This window comes from Falco biarmicus, chromosome 1, assembly GCF_023638135.1.
Source record: "Falco biarmicus isolate bFalBia1 chromosome 1, bFalBia1.pri, whole genome shotgun sequence".
Classification (NCBI taxonomy): domain Eukaryota; kingdom Metazoa; phylum Chordata; class Aves; order Falconiformes; family Falconidae; genus Falco; species Falco biarmicus.
The window spans coordinates 104,381,198-104,408,804 of record NC_079288.1 but is presented as its reverse complement, the minus strand read 5'-3'; the positions used below and the strand labels follow the sequence as shown (position 1 = coordinate 104,408,804).

Sequence of the window (27,607 nt, the reverse complement as noted above, 5' to 3'; positions counted from 1 at the left end):
CACCAGGCATTCACGAAAGGTCAGCCCTCTGTTATCACATGATGTGGATGTGTTGGGGAAGTCAAAGGAATCATGCTGATCAGAGCTCAAGGAGGACCTGTCCTTTGAAGTGGTCCTAAAGTAGAAGGAATGAGGCAATTAGAACAGTTTCTTTCTATATAATTTCATTCCTCTGTCAGGCACATTTGGTCATTTGCAAAACAGAGATATACCACTGTAGTTATTTTCTTCTACCCAGGGGTTGTAACATCACTGATGCAAAATTTGGCCAGGCTGTTCTAGGAGACTGAATAGTTTTCTTTGGAAGACCAAGAAAATTACTATAATTCCCTGCAGCATTACTGACGTGGCAAAATCTAAAGAGACTGGAACTGGTGACGGAGTGACAATAGGCTTAGGGACAGAGTTTCTTTATATTGATAAACTGGGTGCGCTCAGTACCAGCAGCTGTAACTACTGTTTATTTCCTTTGGTTTTCCTTATTTTTCTTATATTCAGATAGTATAAATACCAGTAACAGTCAAATAGATTGTTAACCAAGCTGTGGAAAACGTAGTTACAATTTGAAAGCAATAAAATATAGCAAAGGTTGAGTTTTGCTTTAACAAAATTTTAAAATTGGCAACCTGGTCATCTGACCTGTATGCATCAGCAATTTGTACCAAAGTCCTAGAACTAAGAAAAAAAAAAAAACAACTACCAGAACCAGCATTGTGCCTGAATTCAGAAATTCTCTGCATCAACTCTCAGATTCCTATGAAAAAAACCTTCCCTACAACATTAGCACAATCTTCCCTTGCAGAATAAGCCCTAATATTTTTATATTACCTCCCCAAGACCCAGTTCTAAATTTCTACCCCCAGACAGGAAAGACACTAGTTGCATTTAACAACGTGCAGCCTTTCAAAAGGAAGCAACACTTCCTTGACATTCAGGTGCCTACATACCTGTATTTAGTCCCAGAGAAAGGTGATCCCCAGAACGGGACAGAAGTATTTGAAGTCATTGGCAGCAGGCTGCAATGCGCTGCTCAGAGAAATGCTGGAGAGGGACCTCCTCCAGGCAAGATGAAAGAGTTTATTAACACCACAAGCATTGCCATCTCAATTTTTAAGTAACATGACTACTGGAATGCAAAGAATAGACTTCTGCACCAAGTTCAGGTAACAGCAGAGAAGGAAGAGTTTCCTGACTGGTCAGCCAAAATTTTGATACACAGAGAAATACTAAAAGACTCTATCAAACAGTTAAATTGTAAGGATTTTGAGCAAGGCTCTGTTAACCTACTATGAAGTATTTTTGTCCTTTGAAATCTCAAGTATGTGGTGACTGTCCCTCTCCTGCAAGACCTGCTCTCTCTCATTGTCCACTTGCCCTCCCAGGCAGCTATAAAGCTGTCTTACTGGCATCTGCGTGGCACAGCAGAGCTGGAACTGGCACACGGCTTCCTGCTGACTGCATCTTGGGAAAAACTGGATAACCTTCACAAAATTATCCAGAGGACCTCAACAACAACAGGGTATCCCCGACATAAAGGGAATAATGATTGTAAGGAGTTGCTAACATGAATTTATTAAGAACTAATCATGTCAAAGAAATTACAATTTTTGGGGCAGCTTTGTTTTAATAAGGCCTTTCAAATGGACCTTCATAAGCAAACTGGTACAGAACAGATGGAGATAAAATTATGAAAATAAGGCAGTTTCCTAGTAGAATAGGGAAATCCATTCTTTGCTATGCATCTGACCCAGGAATGCTGGAGACAAGATACCGTATTGAAAAAACCTTCCATTGGCCGTGTACATGGCCCTCATATACAGAAATGCAAGAGTAAGTTGAAGCTTTTTTTGGCATATGAAATATACAGGGCTGTACTGTTCCTCCAAATCATTTGAAAGTTAATAACCCAATACTAGCTACAGAAAGTCCTGCTTATCTAGCAACACCAAAATCCAAAATACCAGTTAAATACAAAACAGGAAAAATAACTGTGCTTCTTGAGTGGATTAACCCGCTCAGTAAACTATGCAAATTAGAACAAAAACTGGTAGCTTAAAAATAGTTCAAAAGGAAAGTTTTTCAAAAAAAAAAAAAAACGTTCACAGGAACTAGTGCCCCAACTTCATTTCAGAAAAGAGTAAACAAAAGAGATAAGATTAATAAATCCTCCAGAGATGTGATTGTTGCACACCTTGAGGACTTCCTAATGAACCTGAAGACCTACAACAGAGCATTTTTCTGGGCGAAAACCAACAGGCCTCAAACTGTGCCACTGCTGAAGGAAGATATTTCAAAGCAGTTGGAATTACTCAGCAGTAGCAATGGAAGATAATACTCAGAAAGCACGTATTTTACCATTGCGCTTTCTTGGAATGTCATTTTGTAATCCTGGACAGGGATCCCCCATGTAAAGTTATGAGCACATATTCAAGGCTGAACAGGGCCAGTGTCAAAAACCACAGGGAAAGGCTCAGTGAAGACTCCCAAGTTTGCAGAAATTTCAGCAGCTTGGAAGGTAAAGCATAGGTGTGGAGCTCCATTAGTTAGAAGGCACAGGGATGGAATCAGACTTGCCCTATTCATTATACTGCCAAAAACCTGAATCCCTAAGGTCATTTCTCAAGACCTTCTACACATCCATCTTAGCTACTTCTCCATTGCTGATTTAAACTTCAAAAATGAGAACTGGCAAAATTAGACAAAAAAGTTTAAAATAAGCACACATCAATCAAGATTTCTACTGATCTCAGCAAGTTTTTCTGGTTTTCTGTCAGTACAAATAATACAGAAATATGGCTCTACACCGACACTCTTCCCCATGATACAGATTTTATATACTCTTCTGCTCTAATTGCTAGTGTTTATGCAGTCACCTATTAATTTTATTAGTTGATATTCTCAACACAAATGCAGAACATACATATCTTCTCACTCAATTTGTCTCTTCAAAAGCACTGCCTAGTTTTACATAAAAAGTCTTCTCTGAAAATAATCAGAGGAAAAAATTCCAAGCCTGCTGCAGATATGTTAATTCCAGTGCATGTCTTGGTTATGAAGATTTGCCTTTGATTTGGACACTTGTTTCAAGAAAATTAACATACAACACAGAAATCATCATAGATAACACAAAGGATGAAATTAATTCTAACATTGTTTTTTAATTATTTTTTTACTTCTTTGTTTCCAGTCAGAATATTAAAAGTTCTGTGTTACATGGATTGCAAAATGGGGACTGGTGTCTTTCACACACCACTACCATTTTCTGTCAGGTAAATTTTAGTACCATCTAAAGTGGCTTTTGTCCTGCAGCATAAAAATGGACAATGACTTTGTTAACATACTCTGGCTTCTTTGTTGATACGCTGCGGATATAACTAAGTCATCTGCAGAGGTTCATTAAGTTCGCAACAGGTTACAGTGTTAACTAGGCTTTTTAAAACAAACTAGCAGGTCTTCCTATTCTGAAAAATGAAGTTTAAGTAATGCTTGAGTCAAACCACATGAAATTATTTGTTTCTTGCCAACAAAGCACAGAATTCTGTTCATGTTATTAAAATGCCTTATAATTTATCTCAGTAAGCCGTGTAGCTGATATTATTAATATTAATGAAAAAAATTGCAGTAGAGATGCTTCTTTAAAAGCTAAAATGTCTCAGCCAGCTACCCCAGGCAGTGGGTGGCAGCCCCACAGATCCAGCATTTCCCATGCAGCTGCTCACAGAGATGCAGGAAAGAAACAGCTGTGGCAGAATCTGTAGGAGAGGGATTGAAAGGTCTGACAGCCCAGTGTGGGCAAGAGCCCTGCTTATTTGATGTGTTGCCAATATTCATGTTAAGGAATACAAACAAAACAACAAAGAAACCAGCCCTCCCCGCATACGCCTCTGCCTTGGCATGGCAGAGCTCCTCCTGGACTGGGCACGCACCAGCTGCCTCAGCTGAAGATGAGCATCTTCAGCTCCAACCAAGTTCAATAAAATCTGTAGTTCATGGCCAGTAATTAAATTCATTTGCAAGCTAGATTGCCTACCAGGCTGTAAATTCACAGTAGATGTGATATGCAACCAAGTTACACACTGCACATAGCCAGCCATAGGAAAACAACTTCTTTAAAGGGCTATTTAATTAAAATTTCTTGAATGACTGAATTATTTGATTTTCCATTAATACTTTGCTCAGATAATAAAATATTTATATTTTATATTTATATTTTGCTCAGATAAAAATATTTACTGCTCAGAATTGCAAGGTGGTTTGCTATTAAGAGTCACTGTCTTTTAGGCCTAATTGGTAGTGTTTGTGCAGTAACCTACTCCCACTATTTTGTGCTTTTAAGACAACAATTGAGAAAATATAAGCACACACTTTCATAATAATGTGAAGGATGTTTTAAGCAGTGCTAAACTGTAGAAGAGCACTAAGGCCAGGACTGACATACAACATCCATAGGACCTATGGGCCACTGTGCTCCACAGCTGGAGCAGATGAAAGCGTCCTCTCCAGACAGCACCACAGTGAAAGCAAGGCATGGATATAACAACTTGAGATAACACAGAATATACACAAAAGTCTTCTGCTACAAAGTTATACTTTTAACATTAGAATTACAATGGTATATTATCAAGGGAGACATAGAGGCCTCAGATACAAAGTAAGGTGCAACATCCAGGTTTATTCTTCAGCCCTGTTTCCATCCCGCTACAAACACACAGGGGATGACCTTGGTGCATCTCACGTCCTGTACACTGGAGAAAGGTGCCAGATGCAGAGGCCAGTAACAAGTACTTTACACTAGTACACACTCTTATAATGTCTTCTCCACATCACTTAAATTATTTTCCACCCCTTGAAAAATTAGGGTTCCACAGAGTTATGTTCAGAGATGCTGAACATGACCTCAGCAGGAATCCGCATAAATCTCTAAAAGCCAAAATAATCTCAACAGCCACACAGGCAGAACGATAGAAAGTTGAGTAAGAACTGAATACCCTCCTCTGCACTGGGGATAGGACTTCCATTTAGACCAATGCATAAGACTGTTGACTTCTTTTGTTCATAATTATAAAACCTTCATACTCAAATATGAGTGTGTGGTCACAGCCTTTCAAATCACTGCTGTTCATATGTTTTCCAATTCACACTCAAACCAGTTCCCCTTAATGATTGTTCTCTATTCACTTTAACTAACCTCTTCAAAAGGCAAGTTAATATTGTTCCCCCTTGGAGTTGCACCTTCTCATGTGGTATTTTTCCACATTGCCAAGAAAGAAAGGTTTGAATTTTAAAGCTCACCAATGTCCATTCTGATCACATAGCAGCCCTTTTCTGCTTATTTTTCCCTTCAGCATTTAATGCTTTTATTTGTCATATGATGACAACACAATAAACATTTCTGTCTACAGCAAGCAATATTTCACATCTACTCCTGCTCCCAAGTTAAAATTACAGATAAAACTGCACACATGCACATCTGTTGAAATATGTGCATGCAAATTCATTGAGTCCACATGGTTGCCACTCATACAAAGCAGGAAATTTTTATAGAACTCCAGTGATGACAACCATGTGCAACTGGGTACCTATGGGGGAAGCAAAAGAAACTTGTAATTCATGGAGACTTGACTTTGAGGCATGTTGTTTTGAGACCTGGTTGTGACAGAACTTGAAAATTTTGCTCTGAATGTCTACCTTTGCACAACAACTCTTCTTAGCAGAAGTAACTATTTTCTGTTAGTGAATTATTTACTAATTTCTGCAACAGAAATATTTTAAACTGCTCCCTTTTGGGTGCTCTATTTGCTCTGTTTTCCCTGTATTTCCCTAGCTTCTCTCGTTAAGTACTCTCAAAACCTGAATCTTAGATTCTTGCTGGTCACAGGGATTAGGAAACAGTTACACATGTGGGCATGATTTTGGCTCTATGGGACTCATGGAAATCTTTTCCTCTGTGAAAACCATACAGTTTTGAAGAAGACTTACCTTGGGACTAATTCAGTGAAGCTGATCAAACTGAACTGGTTTGAATTTGGCTTCCAAAGCTGTTACCAGTTTCTTGTATGATTCTGGTGCTAATTTATAACAAATTCAGCTCAGCACTGCTGTGTCCTACTTCAGCAAAGCATTTAGATCGGTGTGTAACCCTGCTGTTTTCAAGCTGAGACTAAGACTCAACATTTTGCTAAGCCACAACCCCAGGCTCCATCACTGAATTCTTCACCTTGGAAATGAAAACACTGCTTCCTTCCTGACACCCTTTGGAAGGCTTGAAACATGGTTTGGACATTTATGTGGAAGTACAGAGCACATATTTTACAACAGTGGTTTTAAATGCCACAAGATCCTAAAGTAGGTGAGCTGCAGAAATCTCTTGAACTGCATCACCTGCAGGAACACACACACACACACACACTGTCCCCACAAAACACATATTTTAGGAAAGCTGTTAATTATTTCTCAACATTTCTTGGTCTTCCTTATTTGTAACTTTCATTATAGTTACCCAAATTCAATCCCTCTACTGCTTGTCTGCAAGTAACAACGAAAATCAGCATTGTTCACACTTCACTACGAAAGCCACTACCAAAGAACAGTTTATCTCCAAGGTACACTTTAAAAACAGCACTACTCATGCTAGAATGGCATAGCAAAATCACTTAACTATCATTTTACCAAAGGGAATTAAAAGATAGTAGCCTGAGTCTTAAGAAAAGTCTCAGTGACATAGTATTCTTTAAACTTGGTGCGATTAGCAGATTATCCTTACTTAATATTCTCAGCATCTTTAACACCACATTTCTAAGGTAACATACATAAATGCATGTTGATTGAGCTACCAGGGAATATTTAAATAAATGTAGCTAAATTGATACAAGCCCTTCTGAAAAGTCTTAGGGTTTTTAAATATGAAGTACTTTTTTTTAATGTAAACCATGAGAATTAAATATGTCTAGGGTTCCAAATAAATACACAAGTGCAAACACAGAGTAAACAGTAAGAAGCTGAAAAGTCATGCCTAAGCTACTCTGAACAATAACATCTTGCCAGCTGTAATACAGAAACACAGAAAACTAGTAAGCCAAGAGAGAATTAGTTACTTTTCAAACCATCTACTCATTAAATACCAAAAGAAATAAAATATTATGCTGTGTTGTAGCCTTCCTCTTTTTAAAGCAGCAGCCCAAATTAAGTCAAATGCTATTTGCCCTGTTTGGCATATCATCAAATAAAGCCCCACCTGACTTAATGAAGCACTATTGAAATTATATCACTCATTGTGAAGGAGCTGAAACTCTAGACCTGCCCCAGACACAGCCACCTCTTCTAAACAGGAGGAGAAAGAGATTTTGAAAAATAGCAAGCAGTCGTGTTCTGAATACTGTGAGTCCAAAGAACAACTTGAAATGTAATACCAAATGTAGAAAAACATGCACCTGAATCAAAACAGATTATATGATCCCCATTTTCTGGAGGTGGCCTGGCCTTGGCAGGCACATAGAACAGAGAAATATGCACCAGCAGCTCAACAGCCACGAGTGCTACGTAGCAGGGATGTAGTTTTAGGACTCTACCCAAATGAACTTGGCTTCATTTAATTTTTCTTTTCACCCCAGTTTTTCCTTCCTGCATATCAAAACCCAAAATAAAGTACTCAATAGAAAGAAAGAGAGTCTACATAATTTTAAAGACATTCTAAAAGACAGACTTTCTACAAGTAAGTTGATTTTCCACTTTTTAGGCCTACAAAAATTGGATTTTGCAAATCTATGACAGAAATACAAGTACTGTGTTGAAGCACATCTGAACAGACTTTTTGTAAAGAGAAGCAGGACTCTGTTAAGGAGCGATTTTGCCTAGAAAATGACCAGTGCAGTAGGAATGTATTTCAAATCCTACTAGTATACCTCAACACAAAAAAAAACCCTGAAGGAAAAATTATAGGCAACTTTGATCCTTGGAGTTAGGGGGAGGTGGGGGGAAATCTCTTGGTGAAGTATTTCTGATAGGCTGAGGAAAACAAAACAACAAGACTGGCAAGCATATCCTGTCAAGCAAAAGTAGGAAAGGAGGATGACCTCAACTGTATTGGGTTATGGCATGGATCAGGGCCTTTATCTCAAGTGGTTGACCTACAAAGATATTTCCTTTTGATGCTATCCAGACTCAACAGACATGAATGAATTAGGTTTCCTGATAAATCTGAAAATAAATAAAGCACTCTATTGCCTATGACGGCTGCACACAGCCAGAACAAAAAGAACAATAGGTCTTTTAGTGTTCTAATCTTTTTGTTCCCAGATTTCTGACTTCACACACACAGGGTGCCTTTGGTCCTCAGATCCAACCTCCTGACACAGCAAGCAACACATCATCCACTCCTAGCCATAGATTTCTTTAAGTCCATGCTAAAATAGAGAACTTACTTGCCCCTACACTCTTAGTGGAGTGTGCCTCCAAACACTTATTACTCAAACAGTTAAAAACACCATAACTTCATGCCTAAATTTAATCACAGAAAATGTATATCAATTTTCTGTTTGTGCCAACATTTTCATCTCTTACAAGACAAACTCCTTTTCCCAAGCCTCCTCATTGGCCTTTTCTGCCCTGTTCCAATCTGAGATCACCTTTGTAAAGTCCGGGGTATCAAATTTTGCATGTCATTACAGATGAGATGTCAGCAGTGTTTTGTGCAACAACACTGACATTCACCACCTCTACTGAAAAGACTATGCTTGATATTATCATATAATTGATTTTTTATGGCTATATCAAATCTGTGTCTTATCATTATCCTGCCATCAACTACATTAAGGTCCTCCTTATAGGTCCTACCTGGTATTTTGTACTAGTACCTCTTCTATAACATTTCTTGAGCACTATTCATTCTTACCATGTTCCACCCTTCTCAGTCCTGCAGATTTCATCAGGAAGTTCCTATTTCTATCATCAAAATGAAATTATTTCCAAAAACCAGACTCTGAGGACATCAGTCTTCTGGCTCAGCCTTATCTGTCAGATTCCCTTCAAATGCAACTCACAAGCATCTCTGCTTCAGCCAAGTCCTTACTGCCAAGATGGCAAGTGAGTTCTACCCAGTCTCAGCAAAAATGTTAAGACTAAACATGAAAGCATAGATGGTTTAGTTCTTTACCTGAATATGCAGCCAAAGGGCTTACAGACAGAGCTGGATGGGAATTGCCCCATCAAAGGTGGCCCACTTATATTGATTTCTACCCAATCAATGGCAAGTCTTGCTCTTTGCCTTCCTGTCTCCTATGGTGGTTGCTCAGCCCAGGTGCCTACAGTTCATGCCTTCAGGCTACTCTCATTTGGCTGTTTGGAGTCCTGACAATTTTTATTTCCAAACCTGGAGGTCAACCCAGACAGTTCCTGCTTGTTCTCAGTCACTAACTGCCAGAAGGAAACAAGAGCTTTGAGTTCCCAGATCAAAAGTCTTCTGAAAACTAACTACACAAAACTTTTTTTTATTTCTTTATATTCTAAAACAAAATGAGGTATTTTTAAAATATATAATTGTAATAGAACATAAATTCTGATAATTAGTGAGAATGGTACTCATAGGCTATCCCTGTGACAGCTCAGCACTGAATGAGAGGTGGTCTCATCTGTCACAGTCTGCAACTTTTTTCTGTCCCTTCTGCACTGTTTAGGATAATAAAAGATGTTTCTTCAAGCTATTTGTAGCTGGAGGCCCTGCCCTAGCAGCTGAGAGTGCTCTGCAGTTTGCCCTGCATAGAAGATTAACTCTGAAGCCTTGAAGAGGTGAGAGAAACCACACATACATTTTTAATACCCTATTTGCTCACGTCCCTGAAACCCAAGAACTCTTTCATTCCCTACTGGAAACTCACTGCTTTCTATGAACAGTTGATATACATGCCAAGAGGAAAATGGGCAATTAAGCCCTTATCCCAAAAGATGTTTGAAAACCAATCCACAACTTGGTATCCTGAGCAAATATTAGATTGATCCCCGACTTTAGACACCAAGTAAAAATTGAAATAGCAAAAGCTATCACCCTCTTCTGTCTCCTTGGCAATTCCTCCTTGTTAATACAACTATTGCAAAATGGAAAGCACCTACATCTGGTTTTAAGAGGAAATCTTTAACATTACACCATTACCAGAGACATATCCATTATACAAACCAAATGACTTAATGCTGCTTATAGGTTTACTCTTGTTTCTGTACATATCAAGATCACTAATGAACAATTAAGCGTAATGTCTAAACATTACATCTATGTTTCTTAGAATGAATGCTGAACCTTTCGCAAGTACTGTGCTTTATATGAATGACAAAATGTCATGATCTCTATAAAAATGCATACATCAACACATGGCACCAAATATGCAAAGTGAGCAGAGATCTCACATTTATAAAGGTCGTCTTATAAAGACTGTGGATGAGGTGGGGGAAGGAAACGTCTTCTACAAAAGACTGAAAAGGTGAGCGGGGAAGCCGTGGCTGTGTGGAGGAGCTGCTGCTCATTAATCTTGGCAGCACGGCTGCCGATGCCCAGACCGCTACCACCTGCTGTTATGCCTGCCCTCAGGAAGCCCAGCACCTGCACAGGGGTAACAATATGACTGGCATAAGGACAAAAGCTTGAATAAATTCTGAACTAAATACTTGGCTAGCAGCCGAGTCAAGCAAGACAGAGATTTTAGGCATATTCTTTAAAAACGTCAAGAAAAGAGATGAAGGAAAGGGGGCGATAAATCATATTTTCAAAATCACACCTACAGAACAGAGAGGTGCTGACAAAAAGCCCATATTTGTTAGAAACAAGACGCAATTCTCTTCCACGAGTTGACCCTTTTTGGATTTCGAGTTTTTTTCTTAAAAACCTTCCCATAACTTTTTCTTCTGTGGGTCTGCATTTTATTTCACTGAAATTATATTACATGCCAGCAATCCAATTCTGAAACCTCAGCGGTGAGTAAATTTCCAGAGGCTACAGAAACATTTCTTCATTTAGAACAGCTGAAGAAATATTTCTTTATTCGAGCAGACACATACATTGAAGACATTTAACAACCCAAGAAAAATATTCACTGAGCACTACATGGAGTGACATGTTGCATGGCTGGAGTGGACAAAGGTCTTCAGCAATCATTTGAACCTAGTCTGCAGCCAAACCTAAAGATTATGTCAACTTTAACAGATGCTGAATGAGAGTAATGTAAAGAAAGTAGGCTTCTTTTACCTCTGTTCTGAAATGTTTTGTAAGGCAAAATTTCATTAAAATGGAATTTTAGAATTTGGTCCACCAAGATCTGTGTAACAAAACAAATATTTATAGTCGTATTCATGAGACCAAAAAAGAAACAATGTTTTTAAAAGAAATTTGAAAGAGGGAAGGAATCACACTTTGACATTTCCTGCTAAGGTCTCAAGAGTTTTTTGAAACACACTGAAACATACGCTCTCTCTGCTGCTCTGACAACAAAGACTGCAGCATGAGTTTTGGCATACAAACAAAATTCGTAAATGGCAGCATCCTCTCCAGAATAAGTATTTACTCATTTGTAACTAAAGTTACTGGTACAGCAATTCATCTGCCTAAGAGTGTTTTTAATTCCTTACAATCACACTGGGTACCGCTGCTCCTGAATAATCCCTGCCACAATTTGTAAGGGTTTTCCATACCTGGAATATTCTTTGTAGTTCTTCTGCATCAGAACCTCACTCTGCAAAGTCAGCCCCTGGGTCCCCTCCTCACCTAATTAGCTCACCTAATGCTAGCAACTGCCTTCACACAGCATTGCCTTTCCCACTACTCTCAACCACAGCCAGCATCAGATTGAAATTCCGAACATGGATCACAGGAAAACTTGTCAGAGCTACAATAAACCCTCAGCCTTATTCTCCATTAGCACAAGCATCCAATCACATCATCCATATCCCTTGACATTACTCCTGTAATGACAAAAGCTCATTGTCTTTCTTAAAATGAAATGTTTGTCTTAAATGAAGCTGTTGCAAAAGCTTCTCACAATTAACATGCCCTCCCTGTTGTCCTTGGAGCACTACAGTTACGTACCACATTTTAGATTATCCTTGAGACCGCAATATCTGTACACCAAAAACTCTGATGAAGGCTTTCAGCAATGCAGAACCGCATAACAATTTTGCTGAAGTCACCTTCTGACTGTGTGAAACAGACTCCCAGTCAACACTAAATCTTTCATAGGTCTGACATAACAGGGCAGCATCAGAATTTTCAAATATAGGTGCAATAAGTAGGCAACTCAGTCTGTGTTTTGGAAATAATCACACAGCCTGATTTTCCTAAAATTCATCCTTATTTCCAGCAACACTGGGAAGCTTATAGGAAATTTGTGAAGCAGAACGCTGCAGGTTACAACCTGGGAATAACAGGGGAACCTGATAAAGACTTTTAACTAAGTTTAGTTTACCACTCATACTCATTTTGTTACAAATTTCATTCACTTGCAGTCTTACACTCCAGTCTCCACGAGCACCAAGGTGGGTGTGCATGAGCAGTCAGGACAGCATCACCCGCAACACAGAGAATAAGGGAGGCCAGCTACTGATTTCTCACCACCTCTGCAGTTGTTTATTGCTGGCAGTAAACAAGTTTAGGAGAGATCTTTTAAACCCATTAGACGTCAAACAGTTGTCACAGTGTGATAAGAATCTGTATTACTTTACCTTCCATAAATCTAGGTCAAAGCACTGCTGCTTGTTGTCTGTTTTCCGTTTTTGCTGTCTAAAATACAAGTCTGTTGTCCTGGTGGGCTAACAGGAAAAGAAGAGCAGGCATGATCTGCAGCAACTCTTTTGCTATCCTCCAGTGGATGGATGCAGGGTTTTCAGAGGCCAAGTGATCTTTGTTGCAGTGGGCTTTTCATAGCACAGTCCTTCTGGCATAGATTTAAACAGCACGTTTTTCCATCTTGCTGCATTACCAACAAAGGCTACTCTTTGCACCTTTATTTTCTTGTCCCAGTTGTTTCTGGTGTTTACTGCCACATTCCTGTATGTTTCCATTGACATTTCATTCATGCTAATCTTAAATGTTATCACAGCATGCTAATCTGAATTGTTGTTAGGTGTTTATACAGATTTTCCTTACTGCTGGAGAAACTAATTCACATATTGAGGTCCACATATTGACCTCAGTGCCAAGAATTAAGACAATGATACTACACATAGGCAATAAAAGAACTGAATTTCCAGCAAAATATTGGCTCATCTAGTCAATGTGCTTGCTTGTACTTAATTCCATCTTTCTTCACACTGATCATTAACCAGAGCTCCAGCAACCTTCAGTAACATTCTGCTACTGCTGTATCTTACAAGTTTAACAATGCCTTCAAAAAGGAGCAAGATGCTTCAGTGCCACATATGACAGAACACTGAGGTACGCTTCACTATGGACTAAAGCAGAAGAGATATATCCCTGAATCTTAACAATGGCATAAAGTGAAATACAAAAGAATTGACAATAGGCAGTCAGAAGTGAGAGCTGCTGTTTGATGTATTGTTCTTAAAAAAAAAATTGAAAATAATCAGCTCTCCGCAGAAGAAGCTGTTATAATGCAACAGTGAGAGCTGCTGATTGATGTATTGTTCTTAAAAATAAGTAAAAAAATTAAAAAAATCAGTGAAAATAATCAGCTTTCTGCAGAACAAATTGTTTTAACGCCATCTGGAATAACTAATCCACCCAGACATTTCACTACCTCATGATGGACTTATTCAATCCTTGCTACTGAGGTACAGGTAGGTAATAGCTGAGCACTGCTTTTCTACTTTAAAGGTGAATTGAAGTGCTTCAGTATGAAAAGTATCTGTATGTTCCTACAGGTATCTGTTTGCTGAATTTTATGGCACAAGGTGGGAAATGGACTGGGTGTTATATGTTTCCTACAAACATCAATATATACTGATGGTAGTCATTAGTATTGCAATACAACCATCCAGACAATTTCACTAGGTAACAAGGAGAATTTTTCCAAAGAAGGATTAAAGCCTTGGCCCCAGAATGTATCAATCCAAGCTCTAATTATATTGAGAATTAGCCCTGGTTCAGCTATTAATGTAGCTACATGCCATAAACGTCAGGGGTAAACAAGGAAATATTCAACTCATCCCTGATGGGCTGAATCTCAAAGCCATGAAAAGGCAGTCAGTTACTGAAGGCAGTAAAATTACTTCAGTGAAATCCTTCCATTAACTCCAGCAAGCTTTGACTCAAGCTTTAAAAATGAGTTGTCTGAAAGCAGCTAAGATAAAGGTCTGCTTTCCAAGGCGCATCTCAAGATATTAATGTTAGAACCAGCCTGAATGAGCCCCTGAATGTGTCATGTAACCTCTGAGAAAAGACCTTGGGCTCAGAAGGTCTTCAGATGAAAGGGACAGGGCACAAAAAGCAAATAGAAGAGGTGGGGTTTTAAAAAGTGGGGGTGTGGGAAACAGAAGCCCCCGAAGCTGGTCCATAGCAGTGGAAGAGAGGCAGGAGAACGGGATTGCTGGATTCCTGGCCTTGCTCTGGCAGTCGCGCCTGAGGCTGCCCCAGGCAAACCACTGCAAAACAATGACTACAGCACAAAGCAGCAATACCAATTTTATTCTATAAAGCATACTAGCCACAATGATGAAAAATGCTATTTGTGAAAATTACTGTATATTAATATCCCCATTATGTGAATGGCAGCCCAATCTCTGTTGGTTGAACCATACATTATAGTAATGTAAATCACACTCATTTCATTCGTATTGCTACAAATCACATTTTAGACAGAAAAAAGCACCAAATAATTATGTGCTTTTCATACTGTTCCAAATAAAGGTTTTTAATAAGTACACAATAGTGAAAAAGACCCAGAATTTTCTCTCTGACGATCTAGTCAAGCACATAAACTGTCACAAAAGAAACAGCTCCACCGTCTCTCCCATTCTGCTGTATAAACTGCTGTATAAATAGGGGCCAGACGGTATTATTTCTGTTCAGAGGTAGCAACTGGTTTATAACAATAATTTCTAGGAAAGGCATGTTGTACATCAGTATCCTAATTGCTGTCAACTATATTTCAAATGGGCCACACTCCTAAGCTTGCACTGCAAAGGAACAATCTTGCATTTTAAAGTCTACATTAGTGCATAATGAGTTTATGGCAGCTGTTTTACAATTGAAAGCCATCGCCTGCTGCTACTGTCGGTGATGTTGCTGTGAAAAAAAGCAGTTAGGCTGAGGACCAGGGGGGAGAGAGGCGTGTACAAATACATGGTGTTAAATATAATTAGCCATAAGTCTCCACACACTTCTACCTCCAAACACAATCACACTGACTGCAAGCTCTGCAAGTGCCACGGCTTCCTTGGAAAACACCTTCTGCACCGTTAGAAGTAGCTAATTAAAAATAAACGCAACAACAAAAGCTCTGCTCATCTTTCAGGCAGGGAGCACAAGGTACAGGGGGAGAATACTGACACCTTTCCTCCCCAGCTCTGAAGTGCACCAAAGGAAATGTGTAATAACTCTATGCTTCATCGGTTTAACTTGCATTTCACACAAAATAACACACTATCAGTAGTTCCAGTGGCTGAGTGGGAGGCCATGATCTCTAACCCGAGCAGTAAGTCTTTGGCAGGGCAGTGACCTTTAGACAAGGCACAGAACACATTTCCCATCTTTCTCTTTTCACTTGTTTTTGCAGATACTGTAGTCATCACTCTCTTTTCAACGTGAGTAAAGCAGTTAAAGCATAAATGGAAATGCCAGCTCATAAAGCGTCTTTCTTCAGTGTTTCAAAGCTAATGAGCATGAATCATAGATTGATTGGAAAAATCTGTGCCTATTCCAGCGCTTCTGTTTTCTGATATTCAACACGCTCTGCTCTGTTGCATAGGTACACAGCAACAAGAGCCCTGATCCTCAGCTGATGAAAGCTGGCAGAGCTGCTGCTGGCTGTAACAAACCAACACTGACATCCAGCAGAGACTATGGCCCACTGTGTTCTGTTGCCATGCACAGAAAAAAACATGCACAAACAGGCTGAGATATGGCGTAACAACACAAACCCAAATGCATACATACACAACCCATAGCTCGCTTCTCCTGATGTTTATGCCTATTCATTCATTTTTTGATTGGATCACAGCAATGCATCTACCAGGAGAGTCAGATGAGGTTTCTAATGGTTTGCATGATGAATAACGGCCACTGTTTCTTGATATTTATATGTTGACATCTGCTCTCTGATATAGAAAGCTACCAGATGTATTAGATATCTAAAATGGTTAAAAAAAGGAACTAGCAGAGTCTTTTAGTCGCAGGAAAGCAGCACAATTTTTAATACAGTAAGAAACAAGCTAGGTTCAGAATCACATCTTCTATAGAAGGGTATAAAGTGCTTATAAACTTCATCAGTTCACTGTTCATTTACGTATTTCAAAACTATCACCGGTGTTCTTTACTGCCTCAACTACATCGACATATACTCCAAACTCTGCCTTATAAAGAAAGCCCAGTAGTGGAACAAATAGCAGATTTAATTACCAAGAAGCTAAATTGTTGCAGGTATCTGTGCATTCCTGGTGCCAATTTAAATCCATACATTCTGTTTGCTCAGATCCCATATATATATAAATGCATGCCATCCAAGAATGGATGAAACAAACAAAAGCAGCCAGTTGCTTCTGAAATACTTCGCCTGTGGCAGAAACCTATACGCTGTTTAAGCTAGAAAATCATTTTAAATGGCAATTACTGCCATTTACTCTATCATTTCCTTAGGAGCCGAGACTGTTCTCCAGAGAGCACTTCATTCATGGACGAAATTTCTGTGTGTGTGTGTGAGCTCAACTGAGAGAAAATACTAGCAGGCTACGAATTGTTTACCTGCATGTAACCCAACTGCAGGCTAGCTGGAAGCAGCCACAGAAAAGGTGAGATCATATGGGTAGGCATTTACCTTCACTCCCTACATTGCTGTGTGCTCCAGGAACATTGCCGTTTCAAGAAGGGTTGGGAAAGACTAATCAATGCCCACACATTTGACCGGCAATGCCTGTAAGGATGTGCTGCCTTTTTGTTTAAAAGGCAAAGTTGTAATGCTACATTTCCATCCTCCAAAATCACACTTACAAGAGAAAGATTAATTTGAAAAATTAATTACATGTATTTTCAGCTACAAATTGTTTACAAAAAAGTGATCTGAAGCACTTCACTGCCTCTCTCATGCAATTTTAGAAATTACTCAGAGGGAACCTTGAGCACTAGCCCATCTCCATCTGCTTTCTAAAAAATTTTTTTCCTCCTGTATTTGGTGCCAGAGCACAATGAAATCAAGTAGTAATAAATGAGAAAATGCAAAATTATTTAGATCACACTGAACAAATAACAGTACAGCAAGTTTCTACTGAAAATGAAGTATGGAAATAATTATTCCTACGCAGTGTAAGAACAGTAATAGTAAGTTCAAACTTTTAGCTCAGCAATTTCTGTCACCGAGAAAAAAAGCAACCCACTTAATCAGCTAGAAAAGATTTTGCAATAATTAATTCCTGCAAATAAATGAGGATGTAAGAGCCCCTAGCCATCTTATTATTTTCTTGGCCTCCCTCTGTTCCTTGCATTTCAGAGCTCCAGGGCTCCCACCGTCTAGCCTAAATATCTACGTGTTGCATATGTCAGCCTCCATTTGCAGAATGGAAAAGATTTCCTAGGCAGAAATGCCGTCTAAAGCAACACAGCATGCCCAGTGGAGGCAGGAACACAGAGCTGCAAAACCCATGGCATCTCCGATAGGGATAGGCAGGTAAGAGAAGTAGAGAACGTGAGAGGCGCTGATACACCCCCCAGACTGCTACTCCTGTCAGCTGAATAGCCAGGCCTCACGCACACATCTCACTAAATGGAGACTGCCTGAAGAGAGAAATGGTCCAGCTTTGGCTCCATAGGTAAGATTTTAAAAAGCAAACCAAACAAAAACAAAAAGAAAATCTACAGAACACCAAACAGAACATTCACTACAGAGATATTTATAAGTATCAGGCCTCTCTCACCAACTTATCTTGTTGCTAAAACCCTTCTCCCAGATGCTCTTCCATCATATGCAGGTTGCAGCACAACCTGCAGGAGGGGAGACAGAGAGAGTGCACGTGGCTGCCTCCAGCACGGACCCCAGTGTCCCCAGAGCACCGGGACAGGCAACTTTAAGCTGCTGCCTGAAAGCCCAGCTCAGCCTGTCACTGCTGGCCTGCCGGAACGCGTGATGAGGCTGTGAGATGTGCGAATGCGATACAGTATGTGCAATACTTGACAGCCCCAGGCATCCTGCAGGGAGAAAGGGAAGCTGGCTAGAGAAAAAGGGACTCGCTTCTCTGACTCAATTGATGTTTGCCAAACATTGGTGAAAATGAGCAAGAGCTGAGAATGATAAATCAGGAGCCCAGAACACGTGGCAGGCGGATGCAGGCTCAACACATCGCACGGTTCTGTATAAAATTCACCACTCTTATCCAGATTATTTCCCTCCTTGTTACCTTCACATTGTTTAATATGTGAAATGTAGCACTTGCACAAATCTGCTAATAATGTAAAATAACTCCATCCCTTTGCAGATTCCTATTACTCTATAAAATAACACATTCTGAAAAGCACTACATATATTAACTTTAAAGCCCACAATGAACAAATGCAATCTTATAAGTAGTTGTGTCAATTCTAAGACTTGTTCATTGCTTATTCCGTCAATACAACAGAGCACAATAATGATTGAAGTGATCCTGTTACACTAGAACATAAAGACCTTGAAAAGCCAGGTTCAGTCATGTGGCTAATACCACATGTTCTCTCCATCTTACACACTTTACAATGCTAGAAACACAACCACAGCGACAACACAAAATGCAATAATCCAGATGTTCAGCTATGTTGCCCATTATTATTTTCCCTGTCTCGTTGCTGTAAATAAATGGAAATTATTTCTCCAGAGCGTCAACCACCATGGGGCTGCCATGAGAGAAGCACAGGACATTGTGCTGATGCAATCATCAAAAGTGATGGTTGCTTTGTGGCAACTAGTAACATAGAGGTAAGGTGCTTCATCTCATAATGGAATAAACAGACATCATTTTTGTCACCATCACGCATAGCAACTAAAGCTAGAGACAACAGGTAAGGAAAGAGAGAATAAAAAATACGTCAAAGCCATTTCTAGCTATGGTGTTAATTTTATACCTGACGCAAAACATGCTGGAAGCCATGTGATTGGAAGAAAAGGCAAAGGGAACAAGCAAAACCTGATCTCGATAATGCAAGAATATCAGTGGAGTTGCATCAGATTTACAATAGTGCAAGCCTTGTTGAAACATAGTGCAGGCCTTTAGAAATGTCTCATTTTATCTTTAGAAGTCTCTTTAAAAATCTGTGTCTTACCTCTATGACCTAAAATGAGTTTGTCTTCTCCATCCATTCTCTTCTTTCCAGAGCAAACGCTAGTACCATTTCTCTGCTTCCTTATTTTCATGTAAATTGGACTAACTCAGCTAAAATCAAAACAGTTCCAGTCCTCTAAAACCGGTTCGTCTGAAAGAAGAGTAAAATCTTCCAGACTTACAGAAGCTAAGTTACGAGTAAAATTAGTAATATTGAACACTGATGAGTTGGATTAACTTATAACTACTGCTTCTGCTTTGCGATGAAGTCTTTTAGATAGCCTAGTCCTGAATGAAAAAAAAACCTGTGTTTTTCGTCATTAGCTCTTTCTGCCTATTCAATTTACTGAGTATCATCTGAAGGAAAATATTTCTTCTAAAGATAGAGGATGTGATCTCTCTCAGAAGAGGACGCATACTGTGGTTTCATATCAGTTGGCTCTTCAGTGTTGCCACAGCTATTTGTCTGTCACCAGTAATAATGGCATAGTGAGGGAAATAGTAACTAGAGAAGGCTAAGTGGGACTTCACAAGTGTGAAATGAGGGCACTTCAGAGGAAATGCCACCCGGCAGATGGGAACTGCCGTCATACAAACCCCCATACTGATTTTAAGGAGAGATGGATACTGGTTCAAATTTTTCTTACAATGGCATTCAAATTTCCACTAAAATTAGTAGCTGGAAAAGTAAAATAACCAAGTAAACAAACATTTTAAAATACTTAAGTAGCCATATTTACCACCAATTGAACTGTTGTGTAATATTATTGCGCCACTGTAAACGACAGTTGAAAATACAGGAACATGGAAGTGGAGGGACAGTTGAATCCAGTCCAGTGATACATTAAAGAAATCACATCTCATTGATAATTAATCAAGTTTCTCTTGAAGGCTCTTTACCTGATTAAACCTATTTAGAAGGTTGCTGAAGAGCCTCACTTCCTTTTGCCCTCAGATAGCCTTTTGCTTTAGCCTACCAAAGCAAAGCTCTTGTAGTTTTTGCCTAAGACAGGCTCTCTCTTCTTAGCACATTTGGACTCTTGTTCTTGAACGCAGGTATTGCTTGTATTCCAGAATGGGTCTCAATTACCTTATGCATGGAATGAATAGTCTTAAGTAACCAAAATTAATTAAAAGCATTAGCTTGCACACTGTAATCATTTCATTAGCTAGTATAGAGCTTCCACTGGAAATACCTCACCTAATACATCCAACTTATTTTTTTCCATAGATACATTTAAAATAGGAGATAATGCTTAGGGTTAGGAAAAGAAGTATTATTTCTCTTCCTTTAAATCAGCATTACAACTTCCCCAAAGCCTTTTATAGTACAAGCTTGACTCCAAGCTTTTAATTTCCCTTAAAGAATACAAGTGACAAGACTGGAAACCTACAATAAGCTAAAATGGATTGGTTTTCATTGATCCATCAACGGCATGTGCTTTATGATCAGTGGAGTAAGAACCTGTGGTTTCTGGAAAACTCTTTCCCATCAGTTTTTAGTTCTAGGTATATGAATACACTTCATTTTCTACATGATGACTGATAGTAGTTGGTTTAAATCTGAAACGCTCTATAATGAAAAAAAAAAAATCCTTGAGAGGAATTATAAGCATTTGGTATTTGGACACTTCACAATATACTTGGCAAAATGCTGAAGGAGGCCTCAAAAAAATGAAGTACCATAAATTCGTATTCACTTGCGATGCTGTTCCTTCAACACAAGTGGTATGTTGGCTACCAAGATGAGAGGACCAACACACGTTACTCTCCTTGGGTTTCCATGCAGTTACACCAGCAACAGAATGAGGCCATTCTGTTCACTTCTGCCTCCAGCAGAACGCATCCTGTGCTCTCCGACACTAGAACTGTATGAACACAGAAATTTAGCATGATTTTTCCAAGAACACAAGTTTCATCACACCCCAGTTACATGGAGGTGAAATACCACAGGAAATCCAGATGTAACCCTACCACTGGAGTCACAAACCTAATAAGGCAGCCCACTAACTCACCAGCATGCACAAAGTCAAACATCACCACAAGCACTAAATTTAATATTAGGTGGACAGTAATTTTCTCCGTTTTACAAAAGTTTTGGGTTTTGACATCCTGTATTAGGATGAAACTGAAGCCCTTTCATTTTGAAGTGCATGTGCATTTAAAAACAAAAACCTGGGGTACTGCTGAAAATTAGAGAAAAACCTACATTGTTTCATAGCTAGGATACCCTCCTGGAATATAGAATATCCAGCTGAATGCTGTATCCGAGATGCGTTTCTCTCTGTCTCTCCCAATAAATACATAGATCAAACTCATCTGCCTCAATTAATATTTAATTATCCACATAAAAGGGATCAACTTCCACAGAACAGATAGAGGGCATGTTGGATGGCGCAATGCAGCTTCGTTCAGCAGAAGTAGTTCAGGACCTGAAAAGAGGCTATATTACTTTTGATTTTGGAGGTCTTGCACATGGCACTTCCATCTCTGTTCCCAAAATTGTGTCTACCAAGTCAAAACAGGGGAATTCATTCTGGAATTCTTGTACTCTTAGCTATTCACTGTGTCTCTTTCTTATAAAAAAAATTACCTATTTTTAGGTTTTAAGAAAATAATTCTTAGAAGTTAAAAACGAATATTAAAGCCTGGAGCTGTATTTGTTCGTGAAATCAAACCAAGGATAAAGCTTCATGAGAGCTAATCCAACACCAGACCTGAGGCACCAACATCTATTGCATCCAAACTGAGCAATTAAGAATTCTGTGGTTTACATTTGTCAATCAAAAACACCCAATTAGTATTTTCTAGTTGTAAAAAATAACTTGAAAAAGATACCCAAACATTTAATAAGTTTTTGAAAAATGGAGGTACATCAGCTCTTGGAAGACTCCGAATACAGAGACTCAATGTAAGAGATGCTTTCTAAGCACTCATTTGGCAGCACTGGCACATACTTGTGTTTCAACCTTGAAAGGCTCTGGGCTACTTCAAAAACAATAGCAAAGCAAGAAACCATGCATACATGGATAAAAAAGAAGAAATGGAAACACCCACTTTGACTCCTTCATCTTCAAAACCTCTCCCCTAATACAATAATGTTCCCAGGTTATCTAGCAGCCAAATTAAAACCCTGGCTATGCACTTGATAATTTGATTTTTGCTTCTTCGTATGGCTTTACATACTCACACAAATAAACCTTTCAAATTCAGAAGCAAGATGAAGCAGATATTCCTTCTGCTGCTTGTCTGTGCTTAAATATAAGGCCAACATGCTATATAAAATCCCCCACTGTGTGGAGATCCAGGCAATATTCCAGGCACAATGGGGTGGGGTGAGGATGTTTTTGTTCAATTTCTTGCTTAGACTGGATTATCTCATGCCCTTATGGTTATATGTACAGAATCTTCCCTCTGCGATAAAATGGGGCCTAATAGTGTCACCTATTGCAAAAGAGCTTCTCTTCACCAGGTCAAAACCCTTGCAAAAGTCCCTGAATAAGTGTCTGTTTGCAGCTCTATGAATTATTTCCATGTGTAGCGATTTGTCTTGCTCATACACCAACGTTGATTAAGATGCAAATTCTATGCAAAATAAGGGACTGAAGAATTCATCAGTGAATATACCCTGTTTGGATTAAATTTCACCTCATCCTGCAATAGTCCCACATAATTCAGTGGGTAACTCACATTACACCAATTAATCTTAAAAAAAGGGGGGAGGGTGATAACTGTAAAGCAGTTTATGTCATAATTATGCAGAAGCACAGACATCTTTCCTCTTAAAGGGGAGACAAAACCCAAACAAAAATACATAGTTGCCTACAATTAAAGCCATTTAAAAGAAATTCCTTCAAGCAGGGGGCTGAAGCAGCGGGCACACCATGCCTTGCAAATCAACCATTTATGACAGAGACTGGACACACAGAGAAAGTCCCCTGGAAACTGGGTGTGGCTGGACAAGTCACATTTTTACCCCATTATTTTTCATTAGCATCACTGAATTACCAGAGGTGGTACAAAAGCCGGCAACGGATTTCCCTAGGATTGTTCATAAGCCAATCTAAGAAACATTTCTGGAAAAGTAAACTAAAGATTTATAAACCTGCATCTGTATTGCTTATAGAAAAAGTGACAGAAGCACACAAGTCCACACCATCATGTGCAGGTTTTATATTTCTTCTGCCAAAACAAACTGCCCTCTTTCTTAAGGGGAGCACAGGGAAATCCGCAGCGAGAGGCACCGGCTGCCTAATGAAACCAACTTCCCCTGAACAAAACAGAGAGCTGTTTCCCCAGAGGGGAAAAGGAGAAAGGGGAAAAGAAAAAAGCAAGAGACAACCCTCCGATAACGTTGCGATAACTGAATTAGATGGTGAAGCAACGTCCAGAGCGGGAGATCCCCCTCGCTTGCGGAGTGCCAGCAGGTTGGCTGCCGAGCCAGCTGCCACCACCAGCACTAAAGCCCCCCGGGCCCGCCGCACACCTTGGCTCCGTGCGAGGTGCCGCGCCCCGCGCCCCTCCATCTGCGCTCCCCCCCACCCCTGTGCTGCCCGGCGCGGGGGGCGAGAGCCGCGGCCCCAGCCCGCGCCGCCGCCCGGCCCCACCTTCTTGGGTCTTTTCCGCCTCTGGTTGCCGCCGTTGCACTTCTCCCCGCCGTCGCTCTTCTGGGCTGCCTCCTCGTTCATCCTACCGAGCGGCACTGCCGGCGCCGAGCCGTGCCATGGACGCCTCCAGCCGCCCAGCCCCTGCCGAGGGTGGGACCCGCCGGGGGCGGGCGCAGCGGCGTTGCCGTGGCAGCGGCGGCGGCGGCGGGGCGGTGCCCCGCGGACCCCCGGGGACGCCCGGCGGGGCGGGGGGCGGCGGCGCGGCCCCTCCCGGAGCGCGGCGAGGGCCGCCCCCCGGGTGCCGGGGAGGGGGCAGCGCTGTCAGCAGCCCAGCATGGGCTGGGTGGCCACGGCATGTCACCCTGTCCGACCCCCCGCCAGGAGCAGGGAGGGGTCCTCCCCTCCGTCAGGTTGCTCAGAACCCCCTCGCTCCTGACCCTGAGCGGTGCCAGGGCTGGGGCATCTGCCCAGTTTGTGTCTCCCCACTCAAAACAAGCTCCCCGAAGCTGAAAGTCTTGTTCAAAGAAGCACACTACGCGCTTCCATTTCATCTGCCAGAAAGAATGAACATCACAGGCCAGGCGGCCCTGGCTCGGCACACTTGTTGAGCAGAGGTTCATTAATTGCTTTATTTTAATGGAGGACCCAAGAAACAAAGATTTGTGGAGAGAGGATGCTCTGAACAGAAAGTATTTCTATGAAGAAAGGGTTGAGTCCTCCTTCCTCAGATGTGACAGAACAGCCCTTGAGAAGTCAACCAGTGGTTCTCCGGACCTGGCTGCGCTCTGAGAAGGAAAGACAGCACTTCCCAGACATCCCTGTGGCCCAAGGTGTTGCCCTCCTCATCCTGAAACCCATACACACCACCGAGGCATCTGGCTGCAACTGTAACGTCTAAGAGATGATTCACTGTCAGTATTAAAACAATGGCAGCGTGATTGGCACAGCATAAGGCAATAGTTTGTACTACTAAAATAAATAACCCCCTCCTTGTTTTGAGAGAACAACGCAGCAACAGTCACATGTAAATGCATGTGAGAATCACAAATGTATTCTCTTTTCTTCTGGGTAACGTGTTAAAAAGAAAGTACCATTCCACTTATAACCAAACAAAACAGCCAAGTAACTTGCCCTCCTGCCTGAACAGTAGCAAGGCTGGGGAACAAAAGAAAAAAGTCACTTTAACTGCTTACTCAGCAGAGGAGAAGTTGGAGAAAGTGGAAAGGACCCAACGAGGCATGAATACGCTCTCCCACGATCACGCTGGCTGCTAACACAATGAACATCTGCAGCACAAAAACAATGTAAGCAGTGTAACAATCTGACACTCCCTATTTTTTTATTTTTTTTTATTTTTTTTTTTTACTTTAAAAGTGATTTCTTTGTTACTGCTAGCAGTAGTAAGTTCTACACTACAAAGAGAAATAACTCATTTAAAAGTAAAGGGAGCTACAAATCTTGAAGGCGGGTGCTATACAACACTGCATCTGTTACACCATAATTAGAGCTGCAGTCACAGTCACAGCAAGTATTTTGGGGAAGACATACAACAGTCATTTTTTATCAGTGTCAGACATTGATGGAAATCATTTGTGAAACCTGTAAAGATGTGGGTTTTCTTCTAAATTACAAAGAAACCTACTCCGCGCACAAATGTTGTTTTTAAAGAAAGAGGTTACCTCCCCTTTCACGTTTTAGTCAAATTTTGTACAAATTTGTTTGTGCAAAACTAAGCCTTTCACATTCTCTGTTGAACATTTGTTTAATCCCACTAAGAACTGATCCTTGGGTTAAGGCAGATTGTTGATGTGGCGATGATTTATTTATGATTCTTAAAATAATGTTTCTTGCAAAATTAAATTTAAAAAACCAAACCACTGATATTTCTGAATGTAAATACAAAGACAACTTAAGTCACACATGACTGTTCTGAAAACTCCGAGGTGATGGCACAGTACTGTAAATGGGATGAAGAACACAGTATCTCACTCAGCCAAACCCAGTGCTTTTCCTTCCGTCCCTAGAAGAGATGGGACTTGCTACTACTTCTTTAATTCTATGTTTAGTTTGGTCTTCAAGCTGGAAAAGAATAACGAAACAGGATTGCAGGAGAATTCCATGACATCCAAGAAAAGGAGCAGGTTTTCCTGAGAGACTGTTATGATTGAAGGCTTGATGCCTCGTGAAAGGAAGAACTCACTGGGAATCACCACAAGTAGCAAAAGGCCAGTACCCTGGGAGGCAGCCAGTGCTAATTGCAGGCTGTAAAGTGTGAGGAAGAAGTGAGGAAGACACAGTTTAAGGATTTTCAGTTCCATTATGTAAGTTTTGTAGTTCTTAGTACACCATCTTCACCTAAATCCGTGCCACAGTTAAAATATAAAGGGAATTAAGCAGCAGGTAGCTAGAAAGCTAAACTGCAAGCACAGTAGTATCCCTTATGTTAAAGTAACCAGCCTGTAATTGTCCATCGAGAAGCTGCGTATTTCTCACCTGATCTTTTTCTTTTTGTCTATCAGTACATGAGAGTTGCACTGCCACACCACTCCCTGCAAAATCAAGTGTATGGTGGTGCAACAGCGCCCACAAACAAAATACTGGAAAAGCCTATTGTGACAAGTATCTTAAATACTTATTGACAAGAGCTACATAGCCATCACAAACTCACAGGTACAATTCTACTGAAGGATGACAACCTCGTTAACCTTAACTGCTCTTAGGTCATGTCCTCAAATCCTAGGCATTCACCTTTGGCAACACAGTTTTAGGTGTAATCAAAGGAAACAAATGTTCTTGCTCAGTAACAACATATCACTGCTCTCTGTTTCCCACCATCCCAGAAATCCAGCATGAAACCTAATCAGCCTTACCTAACCAAGCAGGGAATCACAGCTGGTGTGAATTGACAATAGGTCTAACAACTGCACCAGCTCAGGTATAATAACCACAGAACTGTCTCAAAGAAATGGCCAAACATACTAGTAAGTTCTAAATATTCGAGACTGCTGAAGGCATTCTTTGTCATTTAAAGCAGTTAGGAAAAAATATTATAGAATGTGGATTGCATTTCCTTTGCAAAGCAAAATTTCTTACCTGGAAAAATAAAATGTAGACATAACCAAACTTCTAATATAGGGAACTACATAGGAAATAATTTTTAACTCGTTTGAAACAGAGGGCTGCAGTCACATATGTAATTGCCCCTCATCAGTTTATAAAAGGAATATCATATCTCCAACTTGCACCTATCAACCCCTAGTGCAGGATAACTGGCTAGTAATTTATGATCAGGCAGTTTCCATGAATGAGGGTCGAGATGATCAGGTAGATTAGCATGTGGAAACTTCCCACGGATATATCCTGTCAGTTACGTTGTTTTGAGGCCTGTATTCATTACACCGAAGTCCAGGCTTAGCTCAAGTGTCTTAATCCACCCAACATCTGAATCACATTCCAGTTAACAACATACAATTACCTCCCTTCATACAGATGTGATGAAGAGATTCCATCCCAGCTTAAATGTACTTTATGGAGCTGAAAAGAAGTTATGCAACAAAAGCATGAAG

The 27,607-nt window shown here is 40.3% G+C and overlaps 1 protein-coding gene across 16 annotated transcripts in view; it reads right to left on the bottom strand.

Moving 5' to 3' along the window:
* The window catches only part of ANK2 (ankyrin 2), a 382,388-nt gene that overhangs the window by 228,022 nt on the left and 126,759 nt on the right, over positions 1-27,607 (bottom strand). For 6 of the 16 annotated variants that reach the window (XM_056356498.1, XM_056356552.1, XM_056356494.1 and 3 more), the window contains exon 1: positions 24,042-24,168. The exons of 4 other annotated variants lie outside the window; for them this stretch is intronic. In XM_056356498.1, coding sequence (XP_056212473.1) covers positions 24,042-24,122 — 81 coding nt within the window. In that variant the 5' untranslated portion in view covers positions 24,123-24,168. Of the gene's footprint in view, positions 1-24,041; positions 24,173-27,607 lie in introns of those variants that run through there. 6 more of the 16 variants (XM_056356591.1, XM_056356287.1, XM_056356345.1 and 3 more) reach the window with 3 other exon arrangements.